The 25,365-nt window shown below is 31.8% G+C and overlaps 1 protein-coding gene across 2 annotated transcripts in view; it reads right to left on the bottom strand.

The window, feature by feature from the left end:
• Positions 1-25,365, bottom strand: part of LOC143177464 (long-chain fatty acid transport protein 4) — a 52,471-nt gene that overhangs the window by 19,366 nt on the left and 7,740 nt on the right. For both annotated transcript variants that reach the window (XM_076375378.1, XM_076375387.1), the window contains exons 3-4: positions 3,242-3,392; positions 1,071-1,308 (exon numbers count right to left, since the gene is read on the bottom strand). In XM_076375378.1, coding sequence (XP_076231493.1) covers positions 1,071-1,308; positions 3,242-3,392 — 389 coding nt within the window. The remainder of the gene's footprint in view (positions 1-1,070; positions 1,309-3,241; positions 3,393-25,365) is intronic.

The following is a 25,365-nucleotide window of genomic DNA, read 5'->3' as shown; positions in this document are numbered from 1 at the left end:
GGAACGCCTTAAGTGTCCGTGAAATGTCTGATTAGATTTATTTTATTGTTTCATTCCACTAATAGTGCTGCGCTTATGACGCCTAACTTACAATTAGGTAATGCACACCGGAAGTAGAATGAGTCTCCAAGTAAGACACATTTCAGATGCATTTTAAGTGTATCTTGAATAATTCTGTAGTCAAATGGCAAAAACTTGTTATGTCACTTTTTTTCCAAAATCAAGATATGTACTCTTCCGTGTGTACCTAGATGAGATCTATCAGTTTGCAAGAAATAATATCTGTATATCACATATAGTTCATAGTTTAAGGAAAAACAAGGTGGAAATTCATGACATGTGAGTCTACCCAACTTTAAAATCGCTGTATCAAAAAACTAGAAAATCTTGGCATGTCAAGTTTCACCATTTGACTATAGAATTAATAACTTGGAAATAAAGTTTCGAATGCAATTTCCTCATTCTTAAATCTATATTTGCATATAGGGTGTTTGATAACAGATGCAGCAAAATTTAAAAGAAGGAAACATGTTCCTTAGCATTCAAGTTTTAACAAAATATAAAAAATAGAAAAGTCATTGAGGCATAAGAAGATTTTTAACAAGGATATTTACATATGATTAAATTTTTGAACAAAAGTGACCTCAACCACTAACAATTTAAACTTTTGTCATATTCATTGGATATTAACTTTCTTCAATGTTTCTTTCATCTATATTTAATATTTGACACATTCATTATTATTAATATGTATGTACTTTTATAATATGCACTATTATAATATGTGCTTTTTAATAAGTACTTTTCATTGAGTATACGCTCAAAAATAAAAGTTTTAGTTATTTAAGCGAACGTAGTAACATTACCTAAAATAATAAAAGTACATTTTTGCTAGTAAAGATAGCAGGGAAATTTAAATTTTTTTCTTCTGTTTATGTATAAATATTGTGGCAATACTATTTTCCAAAGAACACTTTGTTTTAAATTTCTATGTTTTATTTTCAGTCTACTTAATAGTATTTAAATTTATAGTTGTTAAAGAAAAATAAATATAAAAAAAGTTCACTTACCAGATGAATATTCTTCCACATAAATTACACTTTTCACTTCAGCAATACGAAGGCAATGAATTAAAGATTGCTCTCGTAAGTTCGTATTGATCAGAGCAGTAACGACACCGAGTTTTCCTAATCCAAGCCAAATTGCGACGTATTCTGGTCTATTTGGCATCATTAAAGCAACAGCATCTCCTTTTACATATCCAGCCCTTTGGAACACAGATGCTATCTGGTTACTGTATTTGTTAACCTGAAAATTGTAATTGTTATTCATTATATCTTTTTTTGTTTGACTCTACATCTTCTGATTTCTGTATTTTGTTTTTATTCAAAATGGACAGAACTTTCTAACAGACCTAATATGTAAAGTGTTCTAAAATTGGTGAACAAGCGGAGAAGTGGTTATTTTATGTCCAAAAACAAGTCGAAAGTGTACAATAAAATTATTTGATATTATGCTTTGTTTTCGAGAAAACTGAATTCGAATGTTTACCAGAGACGAGTGTACTGAAATATAGTTTTAGACACTTGAGTGGTAAGTGCTCTTAAGAAAAGAAAATCAAAAGTGCACGTCGTATACTTGTATCCGATCGTAATTCAAATTCAATTTTCTCGAAAACAAAACACAGTATCAAAAATTTTTATTCTATATTTTCGATTTATTTTCTCATGAAGAATATCACCTTCCCGCTTGTATCACCACTTCTAGAACACCCCATATGTATGTATATTCCTTATTATTGTTTTATCAGTTCCGAAACAATTTTTCTATTGAGATACAGCACTTATGAGGAGATTATTTTAATTTTTTAAGGACATTTTTTTGCTAAATTTCATTTTTGTTACGTTGTTGTGCAAAAACTCTAAATAAAGATTCGTATAAAATTGAACAGAGATAAACAAAAACATGGTAAAAAGGAATAAAGATACAAAAGGGACTCAACTAACGTCAAATTATAATGTTAACGTTATGTAAACAAATTATAGTGTTTGAAAACTCGTTCAGATACTATATCCAGTCAATGGAAATTAATGTTTGGAAAACAACAGCATTAACATCGCTTCGATGGCTACAACGTTACAATCGCATGTTTTCTACACCATTATATCATGTCATAACATTTTGTTGTTATACTAAAATGAATTATGGACACTCACTACCGTTCCAATTCCTACAATCATAACAAAATCAGCTGATCGTTTAACATTACTTAATTCTTATTAAATTGTTCACCTTCATCTTCATGCACAGTTCTGATAATTCTTGCGAAAAAATTACATTACATTTATTGGAATATAAAATTTCAAATAATTCTGTTGCTCATGAAATGGCAGAACGATTTATTACGAAATACAGTAATATATCCAATTTAAATGCAAAAAGTAGAATTGAAGACATGATATGATTTGTTTCGTATAGATAATCGTTATAACTGCAAACATGGAATATTCCGTGACCTGATGTTAAAGAATTCCATAAAAAGAAACTCTTATGCACGCGCATTCAAACAGAATTTTCTTAGGATTTCCTACAACAATAGGTCAATACCTGATATTACAAAATTTGTGTTGTTCTTTTGAAAATGTTCTTTCTGAAAAGTAGTAATATTACCTAATTTCTTTTATCAAAAGCTTTCTAAAAGCATGTATGTACATAAAAATTGCGGCTTAGATACTTTTCAATTCTAAATGATATGTTAAACTTATGAATGACTCTTGCTCAATATAAAAGATAACTAAAATTTATATTATAACACTGAAATAACCTGTAAAGCATTAATAAATTTAATAATAAAATTAATTGTAAAACAATAAATAGTATTAAGAAGAAGATTTTTAAGCACTTTATTAGTCGTGCATCACATATGGCATAGCGACTCATAAATACATATAGTCTTGGAACTCTTTAATATGTAACACAGTTACAAATTTGCATGATCTACTTTTCAGACACAAAGAAAGAAGTAAAGTTATCCGAATAGTCAATAATTACATACATATGTTGAGACTAACTGATGAAGCATTAAACGATCAGATAATTTTATTTAGACTACTGAAAGGACAAACAACAAATTTAAATTTAATTACTAGTTGCTAAGACTCTATGACTCTATCCAAGCATCTGCATATTTACAATGTACCTATTGATGGAAAAATATTGTGCTCAATCATTTCGAACGTACATCAGCATTGGTCCAAATACTGTCCTCAAATAAGAAACAAGTCTGGTTGGGGTACTGCTCTACTCTCTTCTTAAAAATCTTGGTGACAGTCATGTTGCTCCGGCGGTGAGCTTTTATTTCGAGTTCAGCTGTGATGGTACGATACAGCAATCTGGAAATGCAATAAAAAAAGTGATATTATGTTCCAATGAAACATTAAGAACTCTGTTTCTAACATAAATACATTATAACTTCTCCTTAGTTTAAATTTCCAAAACTCATTTATATCCCAAGCTATAAACCTTGTTTCTTATGTTAAGTTTGTTTCTCCTAATCAATATGTTCAAAGTAATTGATGTATAATTGATGTAATTTAGATTTTACTTCAATTCTACTATCGATTTCTTTTGTTTACAATTGCAAAATGTTAAACATTGAAATTATTTTCTGAAATGATCCCTTCTAACTTCGAAATTAAAACGAAGATGTATTTCCACAAGTAGGAGCATTTAAAAAAGAACTTCAAAGAATATAACTCGACGAAATGGGGTATGTTGGAAAACCTACGTAATTTAGTAGTTAAGAGATATGGGATCCTTGAATATTACACAAATTACCAATTTAGTTTACTTCTACTTGAATAAATGAAGTTTAATATCAGAAAAATTGTTGTTTTATTATTCGAAAATTCCTTAATTCGAATGCTTTTGTCTTCCTGTTATTCAGATCAGTATCTCTCCTATATTCAGATATGGGAAACTCTACTAATCTACTGTTGATATTTAAATTGTTACGTAGTGACTGAAATTTGAGAAACCGTGAAAAGTCAGACAATCAAAATTGCTGACAAGAGGGTCAGCACTCAATGACCGGCAGCCTGGATTAATAACCTACTAACGATCAATGGAAACTAGATGAAGCACACTTCGTCGAAAATGGAAAATGAACATTTCTTCGAATTCATATTTGATCGTTTGGGGTTAAGTGTAGATTTAAGTCTAACTTTACATTCAGGTTTAGGTTTACGTTTAATTTTGGGTATCGCTAACGTTTAAGCTTAGGTCTAGCTCTAGGTCTAAATCTAAGACTAGACTTAGGTTTAGGATTATACAGGATTGTACCTTGTATTTACTTCAACATTTATTAAATATTTAAAACTCATTTGTCTCTTTCGTTACATCCAATCCTATCACTGAAATCAAAAGGTGTGTTTTAACACCTTAATCATGTAAGGACCCACTAGGAAGATGTTCAAGCCGCTGAGAATTTGTTTCTACAGCTACCGTACGGGTCTTCATCAAAATCTACAAACGCTAGCGTGGCTTTACGTAATAAAATCAGTTTCTTAAGACTCAATCTGTCATAGCTTAGAATTAGATAAATATTAACACTATGGTCATACAAGATTGCAAGACATTTGCACTGTTCAGGAACTCTTATAAGAGTATCTCCTCGTTATAGTCTCATTGTTATATTCACTATAATGTGAAATTATTTGGTATTAAAGAGTTTTATTTGTGAGTACTGTCAATTGCAGTGTTCAATAAGATCAAAGTGGGGTATCATAAGCATGAGTTGATCTCGAAAAAATGTCCCATCCTATATAAAGGTCAGTTGAACCTATATCGAAAACACACTGTAATTCAATTCAGTATGTATGTCTAATTGTAAGTTTGAAACAGAAAACTATTATTACAAATTTTAATTCTATTATTATAAGACAACGTTTGAAATAACTAAATATAATAATTATCATAGTAAGATAGATAGTTTGCCTGTCACAAAACACTTTTGTATGTTTAGAAATCATATGAGCACTTCAGTAAAAATAAATACTTACTAACACAGTATAAAATAATTATAGACACAAGATATTCATGGAAGATTGTACTAAACTTTAAGAATCATTTAATAATCGTTATTTACAGCTAAACACGTTATGATTATTTTTCAAACATCGTTACAAGTTCGAAAATCTCAAATCATTTTTCTATATCCTTACAACAGCGTTTTACTCATTACTTTAATATTTTTTATTGAAAAAATGCCACAGTGGAATATGTTAAGTTTAAGAAAGTATAATCTACAATCGAAAGTAGATTTTTACAAAAACGTTTCTAAGATGTCAAGATCCTTGACTTCTTTAAATGAAAAGAAACGTTTTCCTGTATTTTCAAACAAGAATTCAACAATATATGTATAATGTTATGGCCTTCAAACAACCTTGAACCCGTTTCTCTTGTATGTATTATTCTATATCAATATTTGCACGATGACACATAGTAGAAACTAGGGCTCGAGATTTCAAGTGAACCGAGTGAGATACCCGAGTACCCTAGTATACCAAAATTACCCGTATTACCCGGGTATCTCACGGGTACCCGAAGCATGAGGTAGATAAGAATCTCGTAGCGAATTAAGCCGAGTTGAGCCGAAGTTTGCCGATTGCTTTGCGGTAGTTTTAGACTCATTCACATTGTCAATACTCTTCACATTTATGTTTGATTCCTCGTACAGTACTTAAAATCAAAGTGAATATAAATGTTGAGTTGGCCATAAAAATATTGTTTAGTTGTTTTCTGTTATTTTCAAAACAGATGACATTCATTAATTCTCACCTTACAGCTTTCGTTTTGTTTCTATATTTATCAGGACTTATCATTAAGACACTATCTAACTCAACGAGTGTGCAGAAATAGATAAATTGTCATTCGATCATAAATCAAATGTGATAAAAAATATTTAACAAAACTAATTATTGCATTGTATGGGACATGTTTCAATTTATATATCTATTTACATATATGTACACAATCTATATTTTAAACATTTCTGTTTTGATATAAAAATACTAATAAGTTCACATTTTCAGGTGATAAGCAAGAGCGCTTGTCATTTACAATATTCTCAGCTGTGGAAAAACAACGCTCTGAACTAGCAAATGTAGCTGGAATACTTAAATAAGCGTTTGCTAGATTTGATAATTTTTTATATTTAAATGTATTACATTTCCACCAGAAAAGAGGGTTTAAATTATGATGTATTTGTTTTTATTTCAAAACGAAGATTCAATTCTAGTTCATTCGAGTTCGGTACAATTCGGCTCAGTTCTGTTCACTTCGGTTCATTCCGATTCGATTCGGTTCAACTCGGCTTAATTCGGCACAACAGTCTTGTCTGCCTCGTGTGGCGGGTACCCGTGAGATACCCGGGTAGCAAGGGTAATTTTGATATATTCGGGTATCACGGGTAATTTTTATATACCCGGGGGCCCGAGTATCTCACAATCAATAGCTCTAGTAGAAACTTTACAATCGTGTGTTCGTCTCTATGACCACATGAAAGTTACATACCCACTTGGTATTTGATATAATTTTTAAGAAAGGATCGATAAGTGTTTCAACATAAGTAAATAATGGAACATTCAACTAAAGAAGGAACTGTTCTGTACAAAGTCCAGAAGTATGAAGTCAGTCGTTTAATACTAACAACAACAACACTTGATTATTATATTGTACATAACATAATTTCTTTAAGAAAATAGCCTCTAAATTTTTTTAATGATTTCTTTCATAACATCGTTCAAAGTACTCAAAATTATATTGTGTTTACTACCTACCATTTTCAGCAAAAGAACTCGACAAGAAATTGATTGGTATTATTTTTTGTAAAAATCTAACAAGATCCTTGATCCTTCGAACCGGAATATAGTATCAGTAATAGACTGTGAACTTTAAATCACACTCTTTGAACTGTGAAATGTGTACAGTGAACTGAACTATAAGAGCTGTGAACTATTATCGTGAACTTTGAACTTGGTGTGCTGCAAGATTTGCACAAATCAGAATTATCATCGGTCAGCTTTTAATACTTGCAAAAGTCAATGAATCACAATACAACTCAAGAATGCCACCGTATGCAAACAATAATTGGAATCAGCAACGGAGTAATGGTACTGGTATTCTTCAATCGACAGTTGACGTTATAAGAGAAAGAGATGGGGTGAAGGCCAAAGTCCCTTCTGAGGCAGTGCCTATTAGAGATGTTGCGCTAACCATCCTCCAGTAACCATCATCACCAAGTTTCTGAGCAAGGACAATTAGTACCCCGCATTAAAAAAGGAATCACTAGGGTAGATCCGGAGAAATTCACTTGACTTCCTACCTACAAGGAATCTTATTTCAGACTGAATTTGAAAAGAATCAACCATGCATAATTCACCTTTCGGAACTCAACCTAAACAAAGATTAGACGGATGAGGTGATGCTCATCGATATTTATGTCATATTCCCCTATAGAGCAAATCTACCCCCAACGACCACCATCATTAAGTGACAAAAAAAACTCCACCTTTCAGTCATACTCCCTAAGCTATACAAACTACCCACTCTTCAGCAGTCACCACAATCAAGTGCCCAAGCCCTCATCCGCTACCGGAATCACTGAGCAGTTCTAGAAGATATCGCTTGACTTCCTGACTGCAAGACATTTTGCTCCTAGCTGGATTTAAATCGATGGATGACATTAAATCTACCCAAATATAGAATGCATAACATTAAATCCACTCTGATTTCACAATTGGAATACAATTTTTCTTTTAAAAATTCTTCAAATATTTTTGTTTGAAAGGAACTATATCCTGTAAACGAACCGTTTAGTTAGGAAAAATTGTTAAAGATTTGGCATCGGTTTGAGTGTGTAACGTCACACATAGGAGCATGGACCTACTACTATTACTCTGGTATGCGAGAACGTCTACTGAGGCCCAGCATAGTGGCGTGTGTACCCCAATACAGGAGACCTAGCAAAGTGACCTAATAAGCCAATTCGAGTAATTTTTCTTTCTTTCCAATACTTTCAGTATTGGAAATCTCATAAGTCATGCATATGGACGAAACATTTGATAGATTCTAGACGTAAAATAATAAAACTAGTTCAGGTGTATTCGAAAACGTTAAGTTTTTTAGTTTATACACCATGTATTTCGATATTAATTGAGAGATACCTTTACAAGCAAATACATAGTACAAAATCAAGGAATGTAGTACTTTCATATGCGTTTATTTTTGGGTTGCACTCTTTCCTAATTATTATTTTCATCTAGTTTTTTGTGATTCATAAAGAAGTAAAACGTATTTTATGGTACATTTTTCGTCGTAGCTTTTCATGTACTTGGCATAATTTTTTTACTTTTATGAAGTTTTTTTATTGAGATAGTGTTTAATAACTTAAAAGCTAAGCATTTTCGGGCATAACGCACATGAACTTATTTTCGTGTCTAGATCTTACAAAAACTTTACATTTTGTTTATTTTGTACGAGGTTTTAGGGTAGTATTTTACGCGTTACAAAATAGCATATAACTAATGAACTAAACTTTATCAAATATATTTTTTTATGCGTACAGTAATGCCAAGTTAGCTAACTAGAATTTTTCCTAGATAACTGGCCGTCACTATCCCCATCAATTCTTGAAACTGGCTTATCAAAGGATCCTAAACATGTTTATTTGCCGCACGAATTCCTTCCTTCGATATAGAGATGGAAATTGGGTGGTAAGGGGAAAAATAACAGGGGTCTTATTGGTATAAATCTAGGTCCTAGATCCGAGCGAGACCTCAGCAACACAATACAATTGGATATCCCCTGTTTTGTCCTCCACCTCCCAATTTCTCTTATTATACCTAAAGAGGGAGTTTGTGCGACAACCCTGCTCGTGTTGAATATCGACATCTCACTCGCACTCCTTTACTACTCTGCCTATTCTCTCATTCTGAAGCGAACGACCTGAGGAAAAAAAACACTCAGGAATTCTTGGAAATAGATCTACCAAGATAGGTGTCCAGATCTGGTTCCGAACCATGGCTAACTAATCTGGCACTACTGTATATGACTTTTTCATGTTTTCAATCTTCATATTAACTTTTCTTTCTGTTGTCTAGAGTTTATCTTGCGAAAGTGCTTCACACTTTTGTTAACACCTTGTATAATAAACTAAAAGGGAAAACATCATTGTAGGGGAAAGCAAATGAGTGAGAGATGCAACTGCTATGTAGATAGCGTTGCTTTAGACAGGAGTGGCAAACTGGCGGCTCATGAGCAGGTTTGCCAAAGAATTACTGGCCGAGAGGAAAAGTACACTCCCACTCGCCTATCGTAGACTACTTAGGGGTGTGGGACTTGCAGGGAATTCGCTTTCCTCTCTCAGTCAGTAATTCTCTGATAAGCCTGCTCACGAGTCAGCTATGAATCCTTCTCCTACTTTCCTGATCGATTCAGGAAACTAATACAGGAATACTAATATTCGGGAATAGAAGAAAAATTCAGAAATACTAGAGAAAAGCCACTCGTCTATACCTATCTTCATTATTCGTCTTTGAGATAAAGATAAATGAGTGAAACAATGTAAACAAGACCAAGTTATTATGCACAGCTGGAAAGAAGTTAAGACACGTCTTAACTCAGATACATTTTTGATTTTAGCGTGCTATTGCCCAAAGCAATCACGCATACGTGCCATTCCACGGTACTTCTTTCCAGCTCTGCGTAGTAAATGGAAAAACCGGATGACTGGTATGTAGTGAGAGGGTTAACGAACTTATAATGAAATTTCTATAGATTCCGGCTGAGAAAATGTTCGTCACATTTGCTTTAAATCTAAGGCCCAGTCACGCATACCACACTGCTATTTCCACTTTACTGTTTATTCGTAAACTATTACTCCCGCTGTTGATCACTCTTGTGCTCTCAAGACTGTTCGTGGCAAGTGCAAAGTCTGGATCTGTCTAGCTTATGCTAATATGCACACAAAAATGTAATTAATGCCGCATTCTATATGTGTCCCATATAAACATTACATTATGCAACTCGGGGTGAAGTTGTGTATCGGTCATCACTTGTGTACAACTTTACTAAAAACAACGAATTGGCATATGATGAAAACAACGAAATCTGATTATAAAGGTGATAAAACTGACAACAATTATTTCTTAAATATGTCGATTTTCGTAAAAATAAAGAGAAGGGTTGGTATGAAGGTAAATTGTCATGTAATCATAGTGCTACAGTTCTGGACTAATTATTCAAATAGATTTGTAACAATATGTATACAGACTGCCCAATATAATTAAATTTAAAACGTTAGAAAGGAAATGATATTGAATAGAATATGTCACGTGCTGCCCGAGTCTGTCTTAAAGGCTGTGATAACTTCAATTTTCAAAATCAACTAAATTTTTTTAAATAGAACTATACATTTTTTATACATTGATTATGAACTGTTTGTGCTTCCAACATTCCAACATTGCGTTTGAAGATAATTACCTAGTTTGAAAAATATTTTAAATATAATTTACACACATGCTGAATACAGAGGCTCAACAAAGTCATTCTAAAGTCAAACGAATGTCACCTCATCATGTTTTGAATCATATGATGAAATTGCAGTATTTCTAAGAAGCACATACTTATCTACAGTTTCTATTGATATGCAATAGAAATTGCTTATACTCTGGACGTTATGTCGTTTGTAAAATATTGGGATTCTTTGGTTATGGAAAAATAATTTTAACAGTTTTATTCCTTCTTATACTTAAACTTTTATTTCATATAGGAAGGTATATCTTTTACTGACTCTGCTGAGTGATTACGAAAGACTAAAAAGCGACCGACGAATTTAATCACAGGACCCACGGACCCTTATCACCTTTTATATAAACAAACAGTCCTTGGTCCAGTAATTGGAGTTCTAAGAACTACTTCTCCCAAAGAGATTAATTTTTGTCTTTGATAACTTATTGCTCGACATATTATTTCAACATAAAAGTTTATTGATTACAAATATTATAACTAACTGACTAATTTGATTAACGCATTATAAACACATAACGGCAACAACAATTATTCTTTTTCTATTTAATGAATATGAAGACAGTCGGTATACATAATTTTTAACGACTATATCTCCGTCTGTATGTATCAGTCTAGATGTAACAATACGTAGAGCGTAAGAGAAGTATTCAAATAATCTAAATATTTAACAGAGTTTAATGTCTTCACATTCAAAAGTAGGTCATTCAGTAAACATATTGGTTATAAAATATGAAATTAGGTATATTTGAGTAAAAGAATTTCAATCTTCTTATAGGTGTCTTATAATTCAAAATTCTGATTCATAATTTAAACTAATAATTAATATTTACCTGTAATTTAAAACCTATATAACAAAAAAAATGAAAATGACATATTCATAACAATTTCTACCACTGAAGAAAATAATTTTTTTGTAATAAGATCGTTGTAATCCTTATCCATCAAACTACACAGAGTGAAGTAACAACTTCGATCTCCTTGAATTCCCCCGTTATTTTCAGAGAAATAGAAAAACTTTGTTACAAAAGTTGTATGGTTTGAAAAGAGCTATAATGTGACAGTAATAAATAATTTTTTATACAAGTAAAAGGATTTTGGAGAGTTTTAGGACACCTTTGTTTTTTTAAATGACATGCTATACTGCCTATTCCTAATGAAACATTATAAAGTTACAATCTCTTACTCACAATCAGCTGTCTTCTCCTAGATTTCATAACATGTTTACACATTCATTCATTATGATCGCCCAGATCGTTACGAGAATCCAGTTGAATATTGTTTCGGGAAACAAGATATCGAAATTCATTAGTGTCACATATGTATATGCGGACAAATTGCAATTCATCGTTGTGCTTGGTGTAAAAAATACTTCTGCTTTAAACATTTTTACGAACAGTATCATTATTGTGTAAATTACGTACAATAAATACATGAATAAATTAACAGAATATAATCGCGGATTGTACTGTATAATTTGATCGAAATACTACACTACTGTCACTCTTTGATTGTATTTTTTTTAATTTTGAAATAAAAATTATAAAAGATCATGGGTAAAATTAACTGATATTGCTATTTTTTCTCCCCTTTTAATTCTTTTTCCTTCGCTCTGAGCTGCCAACTACAATGCAAGTTGTACCATTCCATACACAAGTCATATGTATACAAAAACTATATTGCATTATCGGTAGCATTCAAAGGTCAGAAAATAAGATCTGTTATTATTGACGGGGCATTGTAACGAACAACGATAACAACGCTTTTGTATACAAGAAATAGAATAATTGTATATTGCTATAAAACACTGAATTCACAACAAAAAGCTCTTTATTTATTTGAAATAAAAACATTTTTTGTTAGAAACAGGGGGCGGGGGTTGAATTTCTATAAACAATTCATTTTTTCAACATTTCTTTAAAGCCATCTTATAGGTCTTGAAAAACAGTAAAACTTTTGTATGCGACATTTTTTTATAGTGCTTATACTTTGTGAGCTATAAGCACCGAAATGAAAAGGGTGACTTGGATTAAAGGGGTAGTTCCTCCCTTAAAGGTGCGTATGGGCAGCTACTTTGTACGGCAAAATTCTTACGTAGGACCATAGAATAATTGTACAAAGTTTCATTAAAATCGGCGATTAACACTCATCAAACTTCCTTTGTAAGTCACGTTACTGTTCAAATTCAGTATTCTCTTTATTGTTTAATTATTGTTCTAATAAATGATACTTCCAATATGTTCTGTATTTTTTTTTATTATGATAACATAAATTATTCATCAAATGTATTTCCAAAAATCTATAATTAATCACTATATTTTGATTAAATAAAAGATGTAACAAAGGGAAGTATTTGATCAATTTCGTGAGTCACTCTATGTATTAGGAAAACCACATATATCGAGCAAATTTAGTAAAATATTCACATTTATTACAGTCTATGATTCTTTCAAGATTATCACGATTACAGAAGTAGTCGCAATTCAATGAAAAATGAACTTTTTATCCAAGAAATCAACTTTCAACATTCTAAATAATTAAATAACTGATATATCGAAAAGATCATAAGTTAGAAAATACTTTATACTTAAAACTATAAAATAGTTCTACAAATTTTAAGGCGAATCGGATATATGGTTTCGCAAATTTCGTGATTAGAAGTACAGTCTCAAAAAATATGACTGAAGTTTCAATTTTATATATTTCTGAAAATTCATAGCATAATAATAACATAACATAACTTATTATGTTACTTTAAGCAGTCAAAACTTTATTACTTTTGAACACTGACATATTGTCATTATATACATCAGTGAAATTGTTTGAAGTACATCTGACAATATTTACACATATTTTAACCATTTTTACGTATCTTTAATTCAATATAAAATGTATTATTGTAATTGTCAAAACAGAAATTGTGATATGTTACCTAATCATATTCACCTGATTATCTTGTATTCTATATTAATGTATTATAATATACATTAATCATATTCATTATACCGTACATGTATTTCGATTGTTTATCGAAGAGAGATGACAAAATACTGCTTTCGAAGAGTGTGCACATCACTTAAAAAATATTTGAATCTCTTTTGTTTTTGTAAATATCCACATGGAGTGAAATAGAAAACATTCTTAAAAAGTTATATTTTAAGAAGATACAAGGAGAAAAAACTGATTTAATAAAACTATCAGGATAAGTTGCCTCCACACTTTCGAAACTATAATAGAAGATTTCTATAACAATAATTACAAATAAAAGTCTTATAAATTACATAACAGAAGTAAATACTTTACAGCAAATTTTGTACAACTGATCTTTCGATATCTAACCTGTCAATGACATAGTAGGAACTCATAAAATTGCCCATGTGGTAGTATTGTTTCTAGTTTTTTTTTTGAACAGTTAACAGTAACTGTGTATACATATAAGCAATCTCGAATACACAGCACATAATATCAAATCATAACTCCAAAAGAATTTAATATCCTAGAGTGGTCATCACAATCGCTGGACTTGTAAATCTTTTGAGCCGACTAAAAAAGAAACTGCTGATTTTAACGAAGGCAATTCAAATTTGTTGTTATTACGGAAAAATACATTTAAAAAGTAAAACAAAATTAATCCTGAATAAGGTAAAAAGCTTGTGGAAAGTATGCTTATTGTTAGAAGAATACAAATTGTAATTGACATAAAGAGTTGTACAAAATATTAGAACTATTTGATATTACATCACCTTTTGCGTTAAGTCCAACTGTTCACTTATTCAGTTATTTTTCTGTTAAGTATTTTTTCCCATGCATTTTATATTTTCATTAGTGTAATAATTTAAGTTGTATGCATATCAATTACTTTTCCAAAAATGCATACATTCAACGATTACATTTCGATTAGATAGAAAGTCTAATAAAGGAAAGTGTTTGAACATTTCCATGAGCCACATGGGGATATGTACATAATTCAAACTGGGTAACTACACGAGATTTACATGGAAATCACCACTATCCGATACTTTTGCACCATCACTTGAATTTAATTTTCAACTGCACTTTATCTCAACCAAAATGGAAAGTCAGAGATGGCAACTTCGGAAAATATCAAGAAATACTTTTCAACAAAACTGATAACTAACAATCATTGCTCGGGCAAATAGCTTATTATTAATGAAAATATGGATGATAATAATTGTAAGTAATTAATGATATCTGACCTCTAATAAATTAAAAGGGATGATAATTTACGAGTATGTACAAGCACTTAAGAATCTACTTGCACAAAATGCTTAACCAGCAAAAAACACATTTACATCTAGCACTGATAATACTATCTTATTTATTAACAATCATATAACAGATAACTTAACTTGAAGTCATACTAAATACATAAACTCGTAAATATTTATAAAAAATTCAAATAACTCCAATAATGAATCGCAACTTGAAGATATACAGTAGCGGTCATAAGTTTACGATTACTTGGTGAAAACGTTGTCAATTTTTGGGCTCTGTTCAATAATCATCCTAGAATCATTTTAAAGGTTGAACCCACTCTTTTCACATCCCTAAGTTGAATTTTTTCGAAAATCCTTTTACACTAGGAAACAAGTAAAAAAGTGAAGGTAGTTCTACCTCAAAAAGTTGTTTAAATTCAAACAGCTTCCAAAAGTTTAAACAATTTTTCACGTAACTAAAATCGCCATCAATTTGAAGACTAAAGTCTCCTCTTTATAATGCTCTCCTAAAAGTTTATACATAATATCTTTTTTTGCAGTTTTATTCCAATTGAGGCGGGTGTGACAAAGCTTCAAATAGCTGAAAACAGCCGAAAACGTCTAATTTGAGGTTGACACGCTTTTTTTAAGAGGAATGAAACAGCGAAAAAAAATCGTGCATCAATTTTCAGGAGACAGTTATAAAGAGAAGGTTTTAATCTTCAAACTGATGGTGATTTTAGTCGCGTGAGAAGTTTAAAAAATTTTTGACAGCCGTTTGAATTTGAATAATTTTTTAAAGCAAAACTATCTTCACTTTTTTTACTCGTTTCTTAGTTTAAAAGGATTTTCGAAAAAATTGAACTTAGAGATGTGAAAGTAGTGGGTTCAACCTTTAAAATGAGCTTAGGATGATTACTGTATGACTTTTTTTCGTGAAGTTACAATAGTCCAAAAATTGACAACGTTTTCGCCAAGTGGTCGTAAACTTATGACCGCTACTGTATGTAGAAATACAATTTGCATTTCCAATTTCAATACTTAAAAAATTTTTAAACTAAACATTTAATCTAACGTAAATATTGATATATCATTACAGATATCGAAAATTAGGCTAATTATCTCAAACATGAATAACTCTGAATTTTGTTTTGAACTTAATAAACTCTTTTAAAAAAATTCACACAATACCATTGTATTTGTTACAAATCTATGCTATAATTAATGCGTTCTTATAAAAAATAATGAAAATGCGAAAATTATAAAATTTTGTTTTTTATTAAAAGAATGTAGGTATGTTGTACGCAAAACAAAATTTGCTCGATATAACATTTACGCTACTTTCCAGAAGAACGCTTCGATTATATGTTTTCTTTTTGAACCTTTTTCAAGAAATAGAAAGAAACAACTTTCATTGAAAATAATATTACTAGAGAAAGTACTACTTGTTGATACCTCAACAACAACAAAATAATATATGTTATAAAATTTATAATATATACGGTATGTCTGGTTCAAATGTCTACGCGCGATTAATTCTCTAAGTATTAAAAATACAAAAAAATGTTTCAAACAAAAGTTGTCTGGCATTAAGGGGCAAATATGGTGATAACAGTGATTTAACCTTGAGATGGCTTTGGTGAGCCCTGTAAAGGTTAGATTTTAATTTTTAAATACATCCCTGCAGATATATTTTGCGTAAACCATTATTAAGTTATTAATTCTTGAAGTTGACGTACTGCCATCATTAGCGTTACCCAATGTACATCATGAGTAACCCAGATAGCACACGACGTCTTGAAGACGTCTATTTTATGTCCATTTTATACCTGAACGTCGTACGACATAATTTGGACGTCTTAAAAACATCCAGCAACGTACGTTTTAAAGACTTGCGAAATTTACATCCATAAGGCGTCTTAAAGACACTCTACATGGACGTCTTAGAAACGTCTATTTTTTGTCTGAACATCTTATAGACGTAATTTGAACGTCTACAAGACGTCTTGTGAGTGTCTTTTAAAACGTTCTAAAGACATACTGATTTGTAACATCGGACGTCTCAGAGACGTCTTTTGAACATTTTTAGGACTTTACTGGATGTTTTTAAGATGTTTTTAAGATGTCTCTGTGCTATTTCGGAAGTTGCTCGGTCAAACTTTGTACATCAAAGTGTTGTTTGTATCTTTAATACTTAGAGAAATAATCACGTGTAGATATTTAAACTGGGCATACTATACGTTATAAAATATATATTTGTATACAGGATGAGAGAAATAAAATATCACAAACTGCTTTTTCAAAATTGAATAAAGATATCAACTTCATTCTTGTTTTAAATTAAACGAGATAGAGGAGTTAATCTTTTAGTTTACAACAAATTCTTTTTCAGAGACTATTGGAGGGGGTTGTTACTCCCAACATTTTTTTAAATGGGATGAGATATTAAGTTGTTGCTATTTATACAACTGTAATAAAACTGATTAACATTTATTTGAACCATTCTTTCTTATCGTGTAATGTAGTAACAGAGTATTAAAGGAGTAAGTGATGCACAAACAGTACGTATTCTTGGGTTCGTATCTTTCTTAGTTGTTCAAATTATAGGCTACAAAATAGACTACAAAAAGTAGGTTACAATAATAATTGTCATTACTTGATAACAAAAAGTTATGAAATATTCGAAACAGAATTTGCAAAATACTTAATAAGTGCACGGAAATCCGAGGACATCATTTTGGATACTTAATAAAATAACGTTATCCTGATCATTTTTTATTTTTCGCATTCTTTGCATTTCCTCAAAGTTTCCCTTCGGGACAAATTTTTTACTTTAACTTTGTAACTACGCACAATAAAAAAAAATTAATATCACCTACCACTTAAAAAAATATTGGAGGGTAACCCCTTCCCCCGAAAAAGAATTTGTTCTATACTAGAAGATTAGCCCCTCTGTCCCATTGAATTTAAAAGAAAAGTGAAGTCGATATCTTTATTAAATTTAAAAGAACCGCTTGTAACACTTTATTTGGATCACCCTGTATATAGCAAAAATATTGTATATATACATTTTTGCAAATATCAAGCGGCACTACCGTGTACATGGTTTGGAATTTTGCGTATGAAAAACTTTAATCGTGTATAATTATTGAATCCGTAGCTCAGATCTAAAATTCAATGGTATTACCACAATATAATGTGGGTACACTCTTTCGATTAAACCTAATCTCATCAAAGTCAATGCGTCTGTTGCTGAGATATCATGATGCACATTTCATTTTCTGAAAAGTGTAACTTTTAACATCATTGTTCAATATTTTCTTCTCCGCAGTATGTCTGTCACGTAAAAGTACAGGCGCGACCATACATTGTGGGAGGGGTATTCGATACGACATGGAAGGGATAACCGTAGGTTTAGCAATTTATTTTTTTTTTTGATACCGAATTAAATAAAAAGTCGATAAAATAGAGTTCTTGATATTAAGTAACTAAATTTTCAGTTCTATTTCTACTCTCATTAAGCACATCAAATTTATTTCGAGTTTCTATGTGAGATCAAAATTATTATCAGACATGATATGCAGTTCCGAAAGACCGTTTACAATAGGAGTCCCATTGAAGGACTTGTGTCTATAAGGGTCTTAACACGTGTTCAGGGCCTTCTGAAACAAACACAATTTTCTCAAGCAACTTTCTCTAGGTCAACAGACTCTTTCAATCTGTTTATCTTATCGATATGCACCAGCTATTATTCGTTTCAGAAGATAGTGTTAACTTTAAGACATTATTACTGCAAAATCAAAGCATATTGGACACTATGTTATACGACATTTTATGATCCAATTGAGGTATCCTATCACCCACTAGAATATTGAAACGTATGCATGTTACACCCTGTATGTAAAGAACTGTATTTTATCAGTACTGTTAAGACGATTATAATTGTGTGACATTTGGTAGACTAGGTTTACGATACAGACGAATTGGGCCTGCTATTTCTGAAGAAATACACTATTAGTTTATTGGTAATTATTTGTTAATTTGCATTGAGGATTAAGGACCCTAGAAGTCGCTTCATCGTTTTACGATTCTGACGAACACGTGTACTTTAGGGTCCCGAGTCTCTGCTCAATAGCAATTGACGTATCGTAAACCTCAAACCCGAGCGTCTTCCGTTAGCGCGCTACCCTCAGGGTCTGTCCCCCCTTGGGCCTTTTCGGGGTGATGTCACCCTACAGAGCCTAGCCACTACCTCCACGCGCTGAAGACAAAGGCTTCCCTCCCATGTCTGTGGTGGGAGTTTTTGGGCATAACCTACCCCAGAGAGGCCTCCCTCGAAGGAGTAACGAGGGTTGCTATTTGTAAATATTTTCTCCGCCCTCTAAACTCATCTCTGTATAAAGTAAGATTTATCAAAATAAAGATTAGATACAACTTAGAATTCATTGGTATTTCTGGTCCTTCGAACTAAACCCTAGTCGGCACACCACGTGCAAAATTCAACAAAGCCAGAAAGATCTGTTGATCAACTGCTGGTTTGAACAAGTACCTTTTATTTAATTCCATAACAAAATAAGCATGTTCCCGGATCCAAAAAGAATTTCGGTTTCAAGACCAAATAACATCTATTTCGAGGACATTTATAAAACTGAAATTTCATTTTGTTATCTTTTATAAGACCAGTTAAAAAACCGAAAAGCATTTCGATTTTTAAAACGAGACCTCTTTGTAAACTCAGTACATAAGGTTTTTATACTGGCATCACAAAGAAAGACCAAATTAAATGCGGTCTATTTAAAAAAAGGCATACCAAAATCAAAACGAATCTCGGTTTCGAGACCAAATACCATCCCTGGCTTAAAGAGAATAATAGTATTAAACAAATTATGTATTACTTTCTTGTCTATAGTAATCACTGTTCCATTTTTATTTTTAAAAAACAATTTAAATTTGAATTTAAATTTGAACTTTTTTCAATAGTTCTTGAAGTTGCGATTGTACGGTTTTGTCGTGTTTCCAATTACTAATTGCAATCCCTTGAAATTACTAGGAAACGGCACGCGCAGTAATTTAATCTTCTACCAAAACATTGCCAATGTTGTAGTCCCAATAAATATCACTTTTAATCTTATTTCTGCCGCCACAGCGTGTCTCCCGTTCAAAATATTGTTGACGCTACTAGCACATACTACACGAAAATCATGTTTTACCCCATGAAGTACGCCTTCATTTTTATCACAAGAAATCAGCTTACAAAAATCATTGCTACATTATCAAGTTACCAAATACTTCGAAATTCATCATCTTCACTTATTCTATGTCACAGAAAATCCTAAGAACTTTGAACTTTATAAATCACATGGAACAATCATCGAATAAACCTGAACTCTAAAATTACTGCTACAAAAAAATTCTTTATATAAGATAATAACTATATACCCAGCAAAGCAACGAAAGAAATCCTAACAAGCATTTATCAAAATCTCTTAATTTTTTATAAGGATACGAGGTAAAAAAAAATATTTACATGAGAAACACAAAGAACATTGGAACATGAATTGAATGCAATCAAAACGGTAAAACCTTTTGATGTTAAGAACATGTTTAAGAGCCCCCAACCATATCTTTAATACCGAATAGACTAAATATGTTATATCTCAAACATCATAATAAAGTACTATATGAAAACAATGATCATCGCAGACAATTCTACTGCTAGAGTCCCATAACCAATGGCGGATTTACGTACATGCAATCACCTCGGATCCCATAAGATAGTTCCATAAAATATATGTATATTATTCAATCGAAACTTCCGTGCGTACAACTGAAAAGAATAGTATTAGTAACCACTACCCCCAAGATCATTGGATCAACTGAGTTGTTGATTTGCTCAGTTTGAGAAACGTGGTTTTTAAAAAACGCGTTTAACACCTAGGAACAATATTATCGCACAGTATTGTTGCGATAAATGTAAACCACATGTCTAGAATAAATATGAAAATTGTATACCCATCACTAGTCGGATCTGCCTTGAAATCAATCAAGCGATTATTGTGATACTATAACGTTTAAAGGGTCTAGCCGAATAAGGTGGTCAAAAGTACACCCAAATCAAATTCGATTTAGGATGGGCCATTCGATAGCTTATCACAAAAAACTAGTTTGTGCCAATTTTCAACCCTCTATCTCAACCTGGGGACTAGTAATGGGGGTAAATAGAAAATCACGTTTTTTGGAAATTACTCGTACCTTATTGAATACAAAATTCGACAAAAAATCAGAGATATTTCAGACACCAAGATACATGTTGTGGAATTTTTTGAGATTTTTAAATCGATAATTGAAGCCGTGAAAAATAAAAAACGGGGAAAATGCCAAAAACGCGGATTTGAAGCAATCTCAGAACTACAATTATATTTTTACAGTAAATACATATTGTTGCTACTGGTATCTCTGATTTTTTCAGATTTTTCGGTTTGGTGCGCCATAGTCAAAAAAATCAAAAAAGTAGATATAAATGTATATAATACAAAATAAATGTATAATATACAAATGTATATATATATTTTAATGGGATCCCAAAAATTTGTAACACCCTGGGCCTCTTGAAAACTAAATCCGCCACTGCTTGTAACTTCATACATAGTTCGATATACTTTAAGTGCCAAAAATTCGCTGTACCACTGCAAATTAACTTAAAACTAAAAATTTAAATATTGAGAAGATTTTTTAAATGGGAAACAGTAAAAATTAAATTATACAGAAATGAATCAAAAAACTGTAAATGGTAACAGTAGTTATACTATGGAATCTAATCATCAGTTCAATTTCTCAGTTTTTACACTCTAACAAGAAATGCGAAGATTCTCAAGACCCGTTTCAGAATTGAGCAGAGCATTTATGCTAGATGCGCGGAACAAATTATCTATAATCTACCAAAAAATACCTTGCACAGAGTATTGTCAATTTAACCAATCGTAAGCCTGGAAATAGAGCGTAAAAATAACTGTAGGATACAACTTGGTGTTGGTATATACCTAACGTACTGTTAGGTACGGGTCATTCCACGCGAAATCGGGCACGTTTCGGAGCAAGTTCTTGTAATTTGCTCAAATTTGAATATGTTGTAGTCTTTAACCATATTTAAACGTACCCCAAAGGATTTTTCAAAATTTTTAAAATTGTCGATTTTACAGCTGTTTGAAGTTAAGTGCTACATTTTTTTAAAAAAATTATAGCTATTGAACTAGTAAGCGGATGGAGATGAGCTTTACGGTGCTTATAGAGAAAATATTGAAGTTTCTAAAAAAAATTATTCCATTTAAAAAAAAATGTTTTTTAATCATCTTTTTTGCAATTATTTTAAACAAATGCAGGTTTTTAAGATGATGCGCGATTTTAAAAATCTGAAAAAAAAGAAGAATATAGTTTGATCCTTCCCCTTGATGGACAAACTTTCAAAAAGATGGACATTTTAAAATTGCCCCTGTGAAAATTGCCGAAAGTTGACGCTGCGTCGAGTCGCACTGCTGTGGCGGACGCGTCGTCGCTGGCAGCCTACTCGACTCAAGCGGGCGAACGTGCGTTATTATTTGCAATCAAGGCGACTTCACCCAACATTATTCTACATTATCTCCGAGCATTTGCAAGGTTTAATGCAATCAATAAATATTGGTAACTCAATCTTCGTCTTATTCTTGGAAACATAAATATAATCTCTTAAATCCTAGCTTTCATTTCGAAGATTTTGGTATTAATGCAGAATGGCACTTTTTTGCAACTTCACATGGCAGAAATGAATGTGAACTTGTCAATAAGCATCATTGACAAAGAGTGAGTTACCAATATTTGCCGTCTTGATCGCAAATAATAACGCACGTTCGCCTGCTGGGGTCGAGTAGGCTGCCAGCGACGACGCGTCCGCCACAGCAGTGCGACTCGACGCAGCGTCAAATTTCGGCAATTTTCACAGGGCCAATTTTAAAATGTCCATCTTTTTGAAAGTTTGTCCATCAAGGGGAAGGATCAAACTATATTCTCCTTTTTTTTCAGATTTTTAAAATCGCGCATCATCTTAAAAACCTGCATTTGTTTAAAATAATTGCAAAAAATATGATTAAAAAACATTTTTTTTTAAATGGAATAATTTTTTTTAGAAACTTCAATATTTTCTCTATAAGCACCGTAAAGCTCATCTCCATCCGCTTACTAGTTCAATAGCTATAATTTTTTTAAAAAAATATAGCACTTAACTTCAAACAGCTGTAAAATCGACAATTTTAAAAATTTTGGAAAATCCTTTGGGGTACGTTTAAATATCGTTAAAGACTACAACATATTCAAATTTGAGCAAATTACAAGAACTTGCTCCGAAACGTGCCCGATTTCGCGTGGAATGACCCGTACGCTTTTAGCAATGCATCGATGTTAGAGCGTAAAGTATCTTTTGATCTGTATAATGTACATTGTATAGGAACGTTCATAATTCCAAGGGAGGCCTACAGAGTTATTCGCATCTATATCATATAATTACTGTAAACAGATAAAAATTTTCACAGTTAAGCAGATTCCGTTGCAAAGTGACCAAAATATTTTTGCTAGAACGGATTTTCATTCCAAACAAACTAATTTATAAAATGCTTATCAAAAAGATCATAGATATCCTGATTTAGGATGAAATTCGTGATACAAAATTAAAGCGATAATACAGAAGGAATCAATTCCTAACACACACTGTTTGAATAATCGAATTTTTTGGATAATCAAATACTTTAGCTTTTGCAAGAAATTAAACAGAAAGACAAACGTTTAAGTAAAAATTTAACAATTTCTTGCAATCACTTTTCTTGTTTACTCAGTTCACCAATCTTTCTCAGTTGCCAACTAAACGATTTCTTTCAATATTTTTATCTCGTCGAATGTACTTTCTTCATATTATCTTAAATCCAATTCAAAACACTAAATGATTCGGTGTGTGTCGGAATAAAATTAGATTTATTTATAAATTCGTTTCTTTTGCCGTTCAGTGATTACATAGAGAACACGGAAAAATACAGACAAAATGTAAACATCGTAGTATGCATATATATAATAAATACATTGGACATATTTCTCTTTTTGACTTACTCGAGAACATTGGATTGTCCGAACAGCATGTTTCGTTAATAAATGTGTATTCTTTATTGACAGAATCTTTATATTTTATAAAGCAAAGAAAACAATATGAAATATAATAAACATAATAATACAAAAATAATAATAGACAATTATATAATTATACATGTATATATAACTCAACAAATACCAATGGTTATAAAACATTCTGCAAATCGATTTCTATAACAATTCCATGCTTCGTTTAGAGACATTAATTGCTCAGACTTATCCAATCCGACCACAGTAAGTGTGCCTTTGTCTTTGGAGAATTTCTGTTTTATTGTTTGGCATTGAATCGTGGACGATCCGCTTGAGTGTAAAAAGACGTTGAATACCCTGTACTACGTGCGCGCAGCGCGGAACGCAGACGCTTCGCTCAATCCTGACATAGGTCTACGTGTGCATAGCGCGGAGCGCAGCCTTCGTTCGCCCTGAAACGGGCCTAAAGACATATAGGTACAATTTGTACGATCTAACAGTAAGAAACGTAGATACTATATGTTATTTGAAGTGTGTAGTTACATGTTGAGGATTAATTATTTTACGTGTATGTTGGAAGGCGTGTATCTACAAATTTGTATGTTTTTTTTATGCTTGATCAATTTCAAGTGGTACAAAGTTATTGCGCCATGAGGTTGCATATGAAATTGCGTTCGTTATTTTATATTACCTTACTTTTAATATTATGCAATTAAGTGCAATGTGATGTTATTATTCTATTATAATTATTGAAGTACATTTATTTGTGTTGGTACAATTCTGAGTTGGTGGATCTGTTCCCTAGAACAGTATTAAATTCGTAATATTACATAACTTTTATCCTATTTTTCTACGCGGATTTCTCTTGAGAACGAACAACATTATCATTTAACATTCTTCTAACAGATAAATCTTTCCGCAGTATTCATGTATATCCTACTTATATCGAAAGATTGGACTTAAAAATTGATAGGCTCATATGCTAATGAGATTAATTTTCTTGGCCTATAACCTCAGTAGAATAAATTGGGGTATTTCAATGTCCCAAAAGAATTAGAACATTGCAAAGTACGTCTTCGTACGTAACACCTCAGGCCGATTTGGGTATAGGCTATTGTAACATTTGGTTGGAACGCTGTAAGACGAAAGTCTCTCTACAAATCTTGTACTAGTATTATTATAATAACACTTATTTGAAAGCACTAGCGAAATTGGAGTCATCTACTTTAATTTTTTACATACAAATGCAAATCAAAAGTGATCAAATTACTGAATATAGAACACAAGATTTTCTGGAGAAGTGGGACTAAAAAGATTTAAAATAATGAATAATAAATTTTCACAAAAAAACCCTTTCGGATCTAATATTTTAATTTAAGTGTATATGATCCTCGTCTTCCCTACCCTTTCCATTTATTGCGAG

This window comes from Calliopsis andreniformis, chromosome 1, assembly GCF_051401765.1.
Source record: "Calliopsis andreniformis isolate RMS-2024a chromosome 1, iyCalAndr_principal, whole genome shotgun sequence".
In the NCBI taxonomy this organism is placed as follows: Eukaryota; Metazoa; Arthropoda; class Insecta; order Hymenoptera; family Andrenidae; genus Calliopsis; species Calliopsis andreniformis.
Note: the sequence above shows the minus strand (reverse complement) of the source record. Positions and strands in the feature narration are given on the sequence as shown.